Below are 14408 nucleotides of genomic sequence, written 5' to 3'. Positions count from 1 at the left end.
TCTGGAGCTCTAGAAGTAGTATGCAGCCACCAGAGTGGTGGAGAGTAGCAGGTACTGCATTTTGATTGTAATCAGAGCCTTTTCCCCTCTTAAGGGAATTCAGTGGGTGTTTCAGTTGAAAGATTTTGGCTCTACCCAGTTTTCTATTTATATTCACAACCAATACTGACTCAGTCATGTACACTTGAGATTGAGAGTGATTAACTAGTAATTTCTTGCATTTGTGACATACCATGACCCTCCTTGGTGCTGTTAAAGTTTATAACTACACAGTTAAGCACTGGTAAGTTGATAGTGAATGACCCTTGGTAAATTGTTCTGCCATTGCTTGACTTTGCTCTGCAAGTTTATGTTATCAAGCAACATGGACAGCATATCATTCTATGCTGGCTTCATTAAAAGAAAACGATCCCATGTTTCAGTTAAAAAAATAGAAAAGCTGTAACTGTTGAAGCAGCATGTACCTAATACACTACTTCTAAATCTGGCTCCCATCATTTCAATCTGTGGAGTAGCGGAACAGACCTTGCAGAATCTTTCTCAAGTAAGTATTGCTTTTTCTTAACTGCATGTTTGGTTTTTTATTTAAAATTGATAACAGGTAGTAAAGAAGTCTTCAGCATTGAATTACTGGTGCTGCAAGATGACAACTAAATGCCTGCTTTAAACATGAATTAACATGCTCTGTTGTTTCATTTGGCTGACATTACAGTCTTAAAAAGGAAATATTTAACACATCAAGGTACAAGACAGGAAATTATATAGACAAAGCTTCCAAAAGCTGCAGTGATAGAAAGCTAATGGAATGATTTATCATTTACTGTCACAATACATTCTTTTAAAATGAGTTATGCATCTTTTATTTCATAATACACATCATGGAACATGGATATCTGATCTCATCAGAATTGCAATATGTATTCCGAATATGCTACTGTCCATTAAGTATAAAATTAGCAAAATCATTTCTACTTTTAAGAAAGGAAAAAGTCAGATAGTGGCATTAATATTATTAATAAAGCTAATTGTGCACATTAAACCTACCTCAGGTTTGTATTAGATTCCGAAGGAAAATAGTTGTTATTGATGACCTCGTAGAATTACATAAAGTATTCATTAATCATTGTTAAACCCAGCAGAGTACATATGAAATAATTGTTTGCATGAGAAACAACATAAATGCATGCCATTTGCCAAAACAAACAAGACGTATTGTAGCATGCTTTCTGCAAGAGTATTTAAACAGCTTAGTTGAACATGTCTCTTTAATATAATAAAATGGGGTGGGGCTATGGGAGCTGAAGGGGAAAAAATAGCAGTATTTTGCTTTATGTTTTAATTGCAATTGTTATAGCAGAAGGAGTTCGGAACAAGCAGCCCACAGGGCTACCTTTACATTTGGTGTACAAACACATATCCATATGCAAAAAAACATTTTTTTTTTCTCATTTAGTCCTAGCTGCGTAGCAAAAATTTCCATGACATGCAACTCTGCAAACACGCAGGTTTACAGCATGCAGCAAAACTATATTGTAGCTGCATCTTAGACATTACAGCTTCGGTACTGATATCCTGGAAACTTTTAACACGAGTATGTCCTAAACCTTCAAATAACATAATTTCTTATGTAGGTAAAAAATACGCAGCAAAAGCTCAAATTGTTAGCTTCCACAGAATACTTTCCTCCTGCCCAAGTTATCCATCCCCCAGCCCATGACAACAGAAGTCAAGAAGTTACCAAAAAAATGAGAAGCCAATAAAGGAGAGGTTTAGCCTGACATCCCACAGCCCTTCCCCAAGTCTCAGGGAAACACAGGATAGTTATAACAAGGCCAGTAAGTAGTAAAACTTATGGGACCATCCCCACAAGACTAAAGAAGACATCAGTGAGTAGTAACACCACTAACAAGCTTTGATCGTTTCCACAGCTATTACTATTTAGCAACAAGAGGAAGCAGTCATTGGTAACTATTTTTGAGACAGAGTAGGAGGGGGAGGAGGGGGAAGAGGGCTGCATTTGGGAAGCCTCCAAGGGGAAAACAGAGACTTCATAATCAAGAAGACAGCATCGCCTAGATGAAAAGTCTCATTTCTTCCTTATCCTTTGTGATTTCCTAATTTTCCAAAAGAATGATCCTAATGAAATCCCAGAAACCTAGTCCAGGTCAATTGTTCTTACGGAAGTCAAGACCTCCAAGGGTTTGACTGCCTCTGAAGTATGAATTTCTGTATTACGCTCTCGAACAAATCAGTCTAACACAGAATTTCGTGATTTGGATAAGCTCACGAGACCAGGGTAAAAAAAAGAGAATATCATAGCAACATCTTATTCCTTTGTGGTTTATGCATTTGACAAAGACTTTCCTCCCGGTCTTAAACTGTCCTCTATGTTTAACATTTAATTAGTAGAATTACATATTCCTACAGATGTAAAAAAGATGACAAGAAAAATGCTGCTGTACTGAAAAATCTCTTCAAGACTCCTGGAAGCATCACTGGCATGGACTTTAGGTAGCCTTAATTCAAAAATAAGGTGGTATTACATCAAAAAGGGACATTATATGGCTTCTAAGACAGCAAAGCTTTGCAGACTGTGACATCCAGCATCAAAGTAGGAATGGAGAAGTAAAAGAAACTAAACTGGTGAAAAAAATATCATGAGTTTTAAAATAAAGCAGAATTCAGTGGATGAGAAATATTCTCATTCCACCTGGAGAAAAAGGAATTGTATTTTTATTTTTGTATTTGTGTGTATTTTATTTTTATTCCAAGTCTGATTTTGAATGAAAAACTAATTGCATTCTTTCACTCACTTTTTCTCTCTACGGTCTTAAATATTCTTATGATGGTCATAATAATAAAAATAATAATAATAATAATAATAATAATAATATAGGGGCTGGGAAATAGGAAGAGAGAAAAGGCAGTAAAATGATGAAAATGGTATACCTACTTTGGAAAGCCATATGACACTGCCATCCTACTTCAAAGAAGCACAGTTTTAAGAATAGAATCAATGGATTTGACACTTTCCTTAAAACACACATGTTCAAAGAGCAGTGAAAGAAACTACGACTCTGCATCTGTATATTCTCAGAAGGACCATTTATTTCACTGTCTTTTCACTAAGCGACTACAAAATGAAGTGGACCCAGAGTCAAATGCTAGTGTAATGCAATGACCTACAGCTCTACCCATCCTACAGCACGGCTACAAAGAAGGTACAGCATGAGAAGAAGAGCTCCTGGAGCAACTGGCTAAAGCAGAAGCTGAGCAAGAAAAAGCTGATGTTGGCAGAGGACAGAAGGCATTTTGAGGATTTATTCCCAGTCAAGGTATGCAGCTGCGGTCGGTCACAAAACACTAATCTGATAAATAAACTGTTATTTGCAGATGCTAACATTTTCCATTAGCTAGGAACTACATCTCTCTTCGATAAGGACAACAATTTCTCAGGCAGCTGGCATCATGAGCTTTTAGTGCTAAGAGGTTCTAACATGGAGAAAATGCTATAGTGCATTTGATCTGAAGTTCAGCCTAACTAGATCACAAATCAGCTCCCTACCTGTAGACCAGCCTCCATATCATTTTGCATTCCTCTCTTCAAGGCTGGTCGTTGTCTGAACTGTGGATAAATAAGAGATCTCTTAAAACCCTTGAAAAAATATCACATTCTGTGGCTTCATTTCTCTGGCTTTACTCAGCAAGTGTAAAATTTCTTTTCATGGAAGTCTGAAAAGGAGAAAGTCCCTTGGGAATGAGGGGTAACCAAATGTCATTTTCTAATGCTGCAAGTGCCTAGTATAATTTTTTTGGCAGCTTTAAAAATATACAGAACAACATGTGTCCACATTGCAATTTTCAGCAGATGACACAACAGTCAACAGCTTACAACTGATGCTAAATTGTCTGCTTGTTCAATAATAGAAGGTGCTCTGACAGTATGACACTGAAGGCAGTATGAACCTGTGACAAACAGATGGACTCTTTTGTTCTGTTGTATGAAAATAATTTAAAAATCAGTATATTAAAATATTTTGCATTTACATTTTCCTCTTCCCTTATTTCAATTCATATTTGAAGTCATAAATAAAGCTTGAATGTTAAATGGGTGGCTGGCTCAAGTTTTAGAATCATAGAATTATAGAATCATGGAATAGTTAGGGTTGGGAAGGACCTCAAGATCATCTAGTTCCAACACCCCTGCCGTGGGCAGGGACACCTCACACTAAACCATATCACCCAAGGCCTTGTCCAGTCTGGCCTTGAACACTGCCAGGGATGGAGCATTCACAACCTCCCTGGGCAACCCATTCCAGTGCCTCACCACCCTTACAGTAAAGAACTTCTTCCTTATATCCAATCTAAACTTCCCCCTTTAAGTTTGAACCCGTTAGCCCTTGTCCTATCACTACAGTCCCTAATGAATAGTCCCTCCCCAGCATCCTTATAGGCCCCCTTCAGATACTGGAAGGCTGCTATGAGGTCTCCACACAGCCTTCTCTTCTCCAGGCTGAACAGCCCCAACTTCCTCAGCCGGTCTTCATACAGGAGGTGCTCCAGGCCCCTGATCATCCTCGTGGCCCTTCTCTGGACTTGTTCCAACAGTTCCATGTCCTTTTTATGTTGAGGACACCAGAACTGCACACAATACTCCAGGTGAGGTCTCACAAGAGCAGAGTAGAGGGGCAGGATCACCTCCTTCGACCTGCTGGTCACGCTCCTTTTGATGCAGCCCAGGATACGGTTGGCTTTCTGGGCTGCCAGTGGACACTGAAGCCGGCTCATGTTCATTTTGTCATCAACCAACACCCCCAAGTCCTTCTCTGCAGTGCTGCTCTGAATCTCTTCTCTGACCAACCTGTAGCTGTGCCTGGGATTGCTCCAACCCAGGTGTTGGACCTTGCACTTGGCATGGTTAAACTTCATGAGGTTGGCATCAGCCCACCTTACAAGCATGTCGAGCACACTCTAGATGGCATTCTTCCCCTCCAGCATATCAATCAAACCACACGGCTTGGTGTCATCAGCAAACTTGCTGAGGGCACACTCAATCCCACTGTCCATGTCACCAACAAAGGTGTTGAGCAAGACCAGTCCCAACACCAATCGCTGAGGGACACCACTCATTACTGGTCTCCAGCCTGACATTGAGCCATTGACCATAACTCTTTGTGTGCGGCCATCCAGCCAGTTCTTTATCCACTGAGTGGTCCATCCATCAAATTGATGTCTCTCCAATTTAGAGACCAGGATGTCGTGTGGGACAGTGTCGAACGCTTTGCACAAGTCCAGGTAGATGACATCAACTGCTCTACCCCTGTCCATGAGTTCTGTAGCTCCATCATAGAAGGCCACCAAATTGGTCAGGCAGGATTTCTCCTTAGTGAAGCCATGCTGGCTGTCACCAAGCACCTTGTTGTTTTTCATGTGCCTTAGCATGCCTTCCAGGAGAATCTCCTCCAAGATTTTGCCAGGCACAGAGGTGAGACTGACTGCTCTGTAATTTCCTGTGTCAACTATTTTCCCCTTCTTGAAAATGGGGGTTATATTTCTCTTTTTCACCTGACTGCCATGATTTTTCAAATATGATGTACAGTGGCTTAGTAACTTCATTCACCAGCCCCTTGAGGACCCGTGGATGGATTTCATCAGGTCCCATGGACTTGTGTATGTTCAGGTTCTTAAGATGGTCTTGAACCAGATCCTCTCCTACAGTGGGCCCAGGGTCTTCATTCTCACAGTCCCTGCATCTGCCTTCCAAGACATGGGTCCTGTGGTCAGAGCATTTTACTGCAGATGTAGCATTTGTCAAAGAACAGGGAATGTTTTCAGGGTTGTGCAGTATTTATGCTATAAAACATCTCTCCTCTAATGCTCAGCACTTACATGTTTACCACAGCTCTGTCTAGTGTTCAGCTATAAATTAAACAAATCAGACTTGTGATTGTTTGCAAGAAATATGGCACAGTGATTTCTTGCATTATGTTTGGTCACCTTTTAGTTGTAAAACAGATAAATGTTTTCTTCATCATGGTGGAGAGGTAGATTTATGAGAATTTAAAGGAATTTAGATCCTTTAGATTTAGATTCAACGTCAGATGGAGACATTGTTCACCATGGAGATTCCTGCACAGAAGCATGAGTTTCCCCAGTGTCTCTGGTCTGTAAGACCATAGCACATTTTCATGTCCCTTTCATGCCAATAACACCTACTATTTGTAAAGAATCCAGATTGATTTAATGGTGACAATAATTGTCCAATTTTCTGTTTGTCATTATGTGATACTGTGCTACCAGCAACTGATAGAGAAAGGAAAAACTCATTTTAAGATTTTTATCTTGTTCCCATTAACAGTCACTGATTATAATAAAGGAACTGAACTTTCATTCTACTAGTCCTGACAACAGCTGGATCTTACAGAGTCAAAGCAAATATCTGCTGCAATTTTCCTTAGGACTGCAAGACTTTCAAGTGGAACCTAGTGAGGTAAAATGACTACAGGCAAACCTGGCTATATTTCCTGACCTTTTGAAATGATTTGTTCTGAAAAGAAAATTTAATTGTAAAACAGAAAGGTTCCATAAAACACTCCAAAATGAACTGAATTAAGTGCAAAGAGCACTAGATAATGTGTGACAAAATTTTTATTAAAAGCAGGAGGAAAGAATATACCTGCAAAATAATAGAGATTAGAAGAGTTAGGATATAGCTATTTTGAGAATGGACTATATGCTGAAGGATATACACATCCGTAGAGCAAACTGAGAACTTTGAAATGAAGTTCCTACTAGTTCCGGTGGGTTTGGCTCTGATGCTTAGGCAGTATTTCTGAGCAGCTGAAAGGCTGACTGAGAGGTAGAAACAAAATCGCTTACAGGAAATACACCTCATTATGATGGAAAAAAACTTACCCTTTGCTGCAACAAGAACAGCACAAACAGCATAATTATTGATCAAAAATCTTGGAGTCTACTCACTGACTACAAAAGGCTCTGGAACCAACCTTATTTGGAAATCATATAAACTCCAGTACTGTTTAAAATCAGATTTACACTTTTTTTCATTAATAAGCTAAAATTTTCTTATGAATTTCAAAATGTTGAAAACCCTTAGGCTTCTTTATTATTTTTAATGCACATAATCTGCTGGATATGTTATCATTAATATGGGGGTTGGACTGTATGACCATTGAAGGTCCCTTTCAACCCTAACTATTCTATGATTCTATGATTAATGTATCAAAAATTATAATTTTAGATATAGAAACTTTGCACACTTTTGTACTAGAACTGTTGAATGTTGTCTGCTTTGACCACAAAGTAATCATATCTTTCAGAGCTGTGTACAAAGAAACTTCCAGTTGTCATGACAACCTACTGCAGCAAATACAAGACGGCTTGTATTTGCTTTTGATACTATTAGCAAAATATTGAACTCTCCTGAAGTTGAAAACCCAGGGATATTATTTAAAAGGGAAGGGGGAACTAATATAACTTTCTTTTTCTTCTTAATTCCACAAAACCTCAGCTTTCAATTTTAGATCTTCAGATCTGGTCTATAGAGACATTACATAGCATCAAGTGATGTTTGCAGGTAAAGTAACTCTGTTAGGCTCCATTTTTACACAAAATATGTAGGTTTCTAATGACGTCTATGTAAAATGTCACTTTGAATATAAATAAGGTTAAAATAACCATTAGAAAAATTTTCATGTGTTTTCCTAAGTAACAAGTTTCTAAGACAAGTTCCTGAATGCTTCAATTTTGTCAAATGAAATACTGCATCATTATGAAAGTTCCACTTAAGCTGTGATCTTACCTATCATTCTGTTCTAAATGTTTCAGATTCAACGGTTAATTTGGCAGGGAAGAACCAGTAATGTTCTGTTTATATTATTATATTAATAATAAAATGAAATAGAACATCTATTCTGGGGTAACGGTTCAACTCTGTGATCTTAAATGTCTTTTCCAACCTAGCTGATCCTATGATTCTATCTTAGCCATTACACTAAAACTATACAAAATTACAAACTGGATTCACCTGAGTCTCTAGAAATCGTTCACTTCCAAATTATCACTATGGGAGCCTTAAAAGTATCAGGGGGTGGCACTTTGATCAAGGTCTTATTAAGAAAGATTGTGTACCAATGCAGAGAAAAAGACAGTCCTTCCCTAATTTTTTAAGGACAGTTAATGTTGACTACAGGAGAAAGTAATGGTGGAGCTGCTAAGAAAGGACATCTTATTTACAGTGAAGTCTGTCAGCTAGGTCAGACAGTTTTAAATTGATCTGCATGGGCATTTTTCCAATTATTCTTGTATTATTCCTGTATTATTCCACGAATTGCTTGTCCCCACCATTCTAAAGTAGAGCAAATTTAATGCATAAGTTTTTCTTTTATTTTAATGTTAATATGACAGTTTTGGAAGAACTTCGAAATCAGTCGAACATTCACTTAACAGAGGCATTTTAAAGCAAGAACTAGCAGAAGAATTTGTGATGTCTGAAGGTATTTATTCCAAGAGTACAGCCCAAACTACTGCAGTAACGCATTGCTATTCACAGACATACTTGCCTGCACTGGAAGGAGAAATTCTTTCAATCAGCAGTGTCTTCAAAGAGATTTAGATATACACGGTAAAATAACTGTAACACTTTAAAAAGTAAGTCTCAACATAATGGAAAATAAATCATGAACATCAAAAATTATGAAAGAATTCAGAGTCTCAAACATCCAGATTCTTAAGCACATTTTGGTTTGACATTCAGCTTCTCTATTTGAATATATGACTAGAGGAAATAATTTCTGTGATTCAGATAGTGTCTAGAGAATATTTTTGTGAATTTATTTAAACAAACCACTGAATAGTTAGTATAAACTTTGAAAACATCTATTCCGATAAAGACTGATGAAAATATGTGTATCATTCAGGTAAGATGATTTATTTATCATTTTGCAGCTATGGCTTAATTTCTTTTTCTTAATAATTTGATAGGTCTATGTCATTTGTCTAAAGTCATTAAAATCATCTGAAGAAATCATTTGAAGAAAGAGAAGCAGCAATATAAGCATTATAAAAAACCCACCGGTGCTATATACCTTACCTAGATTACCGATAATCTGCAACCTGTTGTATTTCCTGTTTTTTTTTTTTTAAATTACATTTGCCTGCTGCACAGATTACATAATTTCAGAATAAATAGGCTCATTCCTAACAATAGAAGAGAATGATATGAGCCACTTTTTTGGCTGTAACACTGACTTCTGTCAGATTCACATGTTAAAGTTTGCATATATGCAGTGGAGAGTTGAATTTGTGCTTCTAGTTAACACAGCTTTGTTCATGCACAAATGAACCCAATCTCTCATGAATAAAAAAGCTCTTCACCAAATATGTTCAAGCTATTACAGATTTTGGCTCAGCAATGACACTTGCTCTGTTTCTGAAACTGACATATTAATAAAGTTCATTAAAATTGCAGAATTCAGACTTTGCCAAGTGCTAATGGATCCTGGAAAGCAAAAGACTTAAGATGCATCAGCATATACCCCACCTATTTGGGGAATCCTGTTTGCTTCAATAAGTAACCATAAGTCTGCATTAGAATATACTGAAAAGCCCTAAATTCTGGTTTTACAAGAAGAGAGTAGTGTTGTATTGCTCCCTGACTGAATTGAAAAGGTCATGATAATCTTTGTGTTGACAATAGAAAGCATTAGCCAGTCCTTTAAACTGTCACCTTTCACATTCAAGTGACAGAGGAATAAATACATCTAAACCATCTAAAACAAGAGAGTGTGAACAGGATTTATTCATTTTAAGCCACTCTGTGATCAGGATAATGTTTGTAACATGCAATGGAATGGCACAGTCCCGTAGAAAATATGGAATAATTTCAGAAAGTAATTCCAGTAAAAGCAATTGATTTCTGATGTGTTAAAAGGATCTTCTTGTACCCCTGTTATTTGCAAAATTAATGCATTTACTATGTTAATTTCAGAGATTTGCAACACTTCAGCAGCTTTTATGAACTATGATTTAAATGAGTCCTGGAATTACCAACATGGAGACAATAAATTCTGTGCAGTGGGAAAAGTAAGTTTAACCAGGGACCTAAATACAATGTCTGCTTCAAAAGCTCATGGAACTGCATTTCAACCCAAGCTGCCAATGACCTGTAAGCTATGTACAATACAATTAAATGTGCTCTTCTATCAATTTCCCCCCCCCCCCCCCCCTTGCCACCTTCTCCTACTTCCTTGCTTGCTTCTCCTCACCTCAATCCCTTCTAGCAATCTTACTTAGGTCACCCCACCCCATTGTTTAAGGGAAGTCACTCAGGCTTCTGCTTTTGATTCTCTTTTCTTTCTTCTCCTGCTGCATTTCATCAGTCAGAAAACCATGGTGGTGGCAATGACAGTGATGAAAGCAGAGTCTGTTTCTCCAGACAAAAATGGTTAAGCAACTTACTTCACCCTTATGCTAAAGTAAGGAGGTGAAAAAAAAACAACTTTTGAGTTTCAGTCAATTCATTCTCTGATCAGTTTCTGTGCCAGCACATCATCAAGACACTCCAAACATTCATTTTGATTATAAATTCAGACTGTAGCCCTTAACCTCACTTAAACTAGCCTTCAGGTTCTCAAATATACAAAGCAAAAGTAGAAATTCTGCACTTCATAATTCAGACTTGCTTGTCTATAAAGGCAGCAAAGAATGGGAAGTGCTTCACATGCAAAGTACTGGAAGAACCCATCATTACTACTCCAGACTCATTTACAATGCTGAAATATTGCACCTCAGTTTGGATTCAAATATTATAAATTATTTTAGAATTATGATTATGGCAAGAATAAGCAGGTAGAAAGTGAGAACCACATTAGCTTTTGCCTCTTTGTGTCTACCAGATCTATCACTAAGCTTTCTAATAGAATAGCAAACACTAGTAACATTAGGAAATTTTAGTGTGACCTTCTCGACTATTGGATTTTAAAAAGCCCTGAAACAGAACTACTCCAGACTTTACTTAGTGAATATTGATCTACATCATGGTAGCTCGGTTTCCAGTTCAACAGACAGGAATGTATCATATGCTGCTTTGGATCAATGAAAGCCCATGCTCATCACTAAGCACTCAATACCCTGGAAAATCTTCGTGTCCTATAGATTTTGTTCATTAGTATGGCTAATTAAAATGATGAGAATGTGCTATTGATCTAATTATGAAACATATGCATAATTTGGGATGCATATGGGATAAATGTGTGGCTGCACTGTTATGCCTTTCAAAGCCATGGTTGTTGTCTTACAAGATAGAGAAGGATTTATGGGAATGCCACTTCCACTGATGCCAGCTGACATGCTGACACAAAAATAAATGGAGTCCCTGTCAAAGGGCTCCATTTCCCCTGTTAAGCCAGAGGGCACTGTGCCTGGAAGACCAGCAAAGCAACAGGGTGTTGGCAGGGTGACTGAAGAAAGGGCATGCAGTGCATCCACCACTCCATGTGTATCAAAAGTAGGAACTGATGCAGACAGGAAAGTTTCTGGAGATCTGACAATGAACAGTTACTCAAAACGCTGTAGCTCCAGTGAGGATAGCTTTGATTTACAGGGCAGTTCAAGGTCAGAAGGTAAAAGCTTTGTTAAAAGCAAAAATAAGGATGAAGGCTATCGACCCCATCGATCAAAGCCCTGTCAGAAAGGGAGTGAAAAACCCCATGGACTGGAACATTCTTCCCTATATCCAGCAGAAGTGGGAAATGCAAGCCAAAAGCTCCAGAAGCAGAAGACTCAGAAGAAAAGCAGTTCCTCCACATCTGATTTGAGCTTGGTGAGTCAAGGATCATCAAGTTCATTGTCTGTTGTAGAAGAGAAAATAGAAGCTAAACTCAAATTCTCTCAATTTATTAATGAAGTTACTTTCAGAGTGCTTGATCCCATGAGCCTGAGGGCATACCGAGCTGCTAAACTGAAAAATACCTTTCCATCCAGTGTGAGAAGTTTAGATGACTTGCATATTAAGATAAAGTCTCCTGAAATCTGGAAAGAGAACATTCTAGATGGGAAAACCCATGAAGAAGTAGAGAGTCTGAGAAGCGATGACATTGTGGCTGGAGCACAACCACGCAAATTAGAGAAATCTTTGTCCCTGGATACAAGCCCCTCTCTCAGGTCACTTGATAATGAAGCCTCATGCAGAAGATCTGGCCTACCTGTAGAAAGCATGATTTCCCAAAGCAAAGAAATGCCAGCCACAAAATCTGCATCTCTGCCTAGAAGTACAAGCATGGTGAGCTCTCTCTCAAATCATTTTTTCTGTGTGTGACAAGTACTTGCGCATTAATGTGACTATTTGAGAAGTGTTTCTGTCTTTCTGGGTGGGCTCTTACCATGTACCTAAATTTTTATCCAAGGTGGAAAAAATGTGGAGGGTTTTTTTAAGTAACTCAAGAAACCATCTCTAGAAAGCATGGGAAGAAGGAAAGATAGGATACAACTCCCTAGTCCTTTTAGTTGGGTGTCTAAAAGGAAGACTTTACGAGATCAAACAAGAAAGATATTCAGCCCTATAATGAAGCATATATAGAGAGAATCAGGACAGCTCAATATAAGCAGCCAAGGCACCCTCAGAAAAGAGTGAAGAGAGTACTGTGATAGACTATTCAGGTAGTTAAGCTCACTAGTTTAGAGCTTGCTCAGGTCTTTCTCTATTGAATGGGCATACTCAGTTAGTATGTTTAAGTAGCAGAGGGAGTTTTGACATCCTGAAAATGTTGCTAAGGTTTTTGTCCCTGAAGTTATTACATCTAGATTGATAATTTTATTACTGATTTTTCTGAACCCCTCTGCAGAAAAAAAAACAAAAAAAACAGCAAAAACAAAAGAAAAAAAACCCAAACAACAAAAAACCCCAAGCAAACAAACAGAAAACCCCAGCCAACCAACCGAACCTAAGAAATGAAAAAGAATAAAAAAAAAAAAAGACTGAAATTTTCTTCTATGGTCTGTTTACAAATATTTATGGTTTTAATTTTTTTCTTATCTTTTGGTTGGTTGAGGGAGAGGTATTTACACCTGTGGATTAAGGTAAAGAGAAATTTTTGTTCTTTTCCTGGCATTTTCAGAAATCCTGAGCTGCCAGACATTGAGCTGATACATTATGGTATTTTGTCTCCAGAGTAGTAGCTGTAATCTTGCTAAAACAATAAAGGTCCAGGAACTATTATATAAGACTATAGAAACGTACATAGATGTTGCTAAAATGGGAGCTGCTACAGCTGCATTATTCTTTTGAATGTCTATTCAAGTTTAAAAACATAGAAATGAAAAGTTGTCTATTTTCACAGAGGACTATAGCAAGGGGGAGAATATCACAGTCATAATAATTTCATTCAGTACTCAGCAACCCAAGCTTAGGATTTTATAGGATGTCCTTGGATGTTTTGATTATCACCTATCAAAGATGGCTGGAGGGAGAAGAAGTGAAAGATAATGAAACACTGAGAGAATTAGCACATTGTGTCATGTCACAGCTCCACAATGGAAGCTGTCCTGTAAAGGGGTCAGGAGGCTCCAGCGTAAATCCATGACAGGATACACTTTTTTTCACATTTCAATTAGCCATCTGTCAGACCATCTTTTCCAGTGGACTTGCTCATACTGTACAGATTGGAACATCCAACCGATTGAATCCTAAACGACTAAACACTGCCGAGTGCTCTGTAATTCCACTCAGTTAATATAAGAATCAGCCTACTCCCAATTTAAGCATCAGCCTGCTCTAAATCTAGTAATTTAAATTAAATGCATTAGTTACTAAGCACTTTAGCTCAACAAATAACGTCTCAGACTGAAGAGCTCAAGATGAGTGAAGAAAGGAGTGGCAGGGGAAAAAACAAAAGCAAAACACATTCAACCACATCTACAGATTCATGTTTCCTGCATGCAAAAATCTTTAATGCAGTTTGTTTTGTGCAAGTCCTTACCTAAAGCATGCTGAGTAAGAAGCAAAAGGGTAACTGCACAGTCTTGAGTGGCATTATTGTAAAGATTTAAAAAACACTTGGTTATGTAATGTTCCTTTGAATACACATATAGAACATTGCCTAAAGTTGTTTCATGTTAGGTTGTCAAGTTATTTTTCATATGCAGAAGATAATCTTTGGGAGAAAGAAATGGCTCTGGTTGCATTGACTTAAACATAAAACCAGGATAGCAGAGGTATCATCACACATCTGGAAGAGCATGAAAGAACATGCTTTGAGGTTAAGAAGGCTGAACCTAATCGAAAAATGTGACTTAGAAGAGAAATGATGTGACATTGGCTCCTGTCACATTTCCTGAAGAACCCTGAGATGTCCACAATTGTGTGCACTGCATTTGAGGATCTAGACCCA

At 37.9% G+C, this 14408-nt stretch overlaps 1 protein-coding gene across 3 annotated transcripts in view; it reads left to right on the top strand.

Moving 5' to 3' along the window:
- The first annotated feature begins 435 nt into the window (after window positions 1-435).
- The window catches only part of BEGAIN (brain enriched guanylate kinase associated), a 174166-nt gene continuing 160193 nt past the window's right edge, over window positions 436-14408 (top strand). The window contains exons 1-2 of one of the 3 annotated variants that reach the window (XM_062627922.1): window positions 436-544; window positions 3206-3335. In XM_062627922.1, the coding sequence (XP_062483906.1) occupies window positions 3288-3335 (48 nt within the window). In that variant the 5' untranslated portion in view covers window positions 436-544; window positions 3206-3287. Of the gene's footprint in view, window positions 545-3201; window positions 3336-14408 lie in introns of those variants that run through there. The other 2 variants (XM_062627923.1, XM_062627925.1) reach the window with 2 other exon arrangements.

This window comes from Pezoporus occidentalis, unplaced genomic scaffold (assembly GCF_034315485.1).
Source record: "Pezoporus occidentalis ecotype Australia unplaced genomic scaffold, CSIRO_AGI_Poc_V1 ctg31, whole genome shotgun sequence".
In the NCBI taxonomy this organism is placed as follows: Eukaryota; Metazoa; Chordata; class Aves; order Psittaciformes; family Psittacidae; genus Pezoporus; species Pezoporus occidentalis.
The sequence above is the reverse complement of the archived record's forward strand: the minus strand, read 5'-3'. Positions and strand labels throughout refer to the sequence as shown.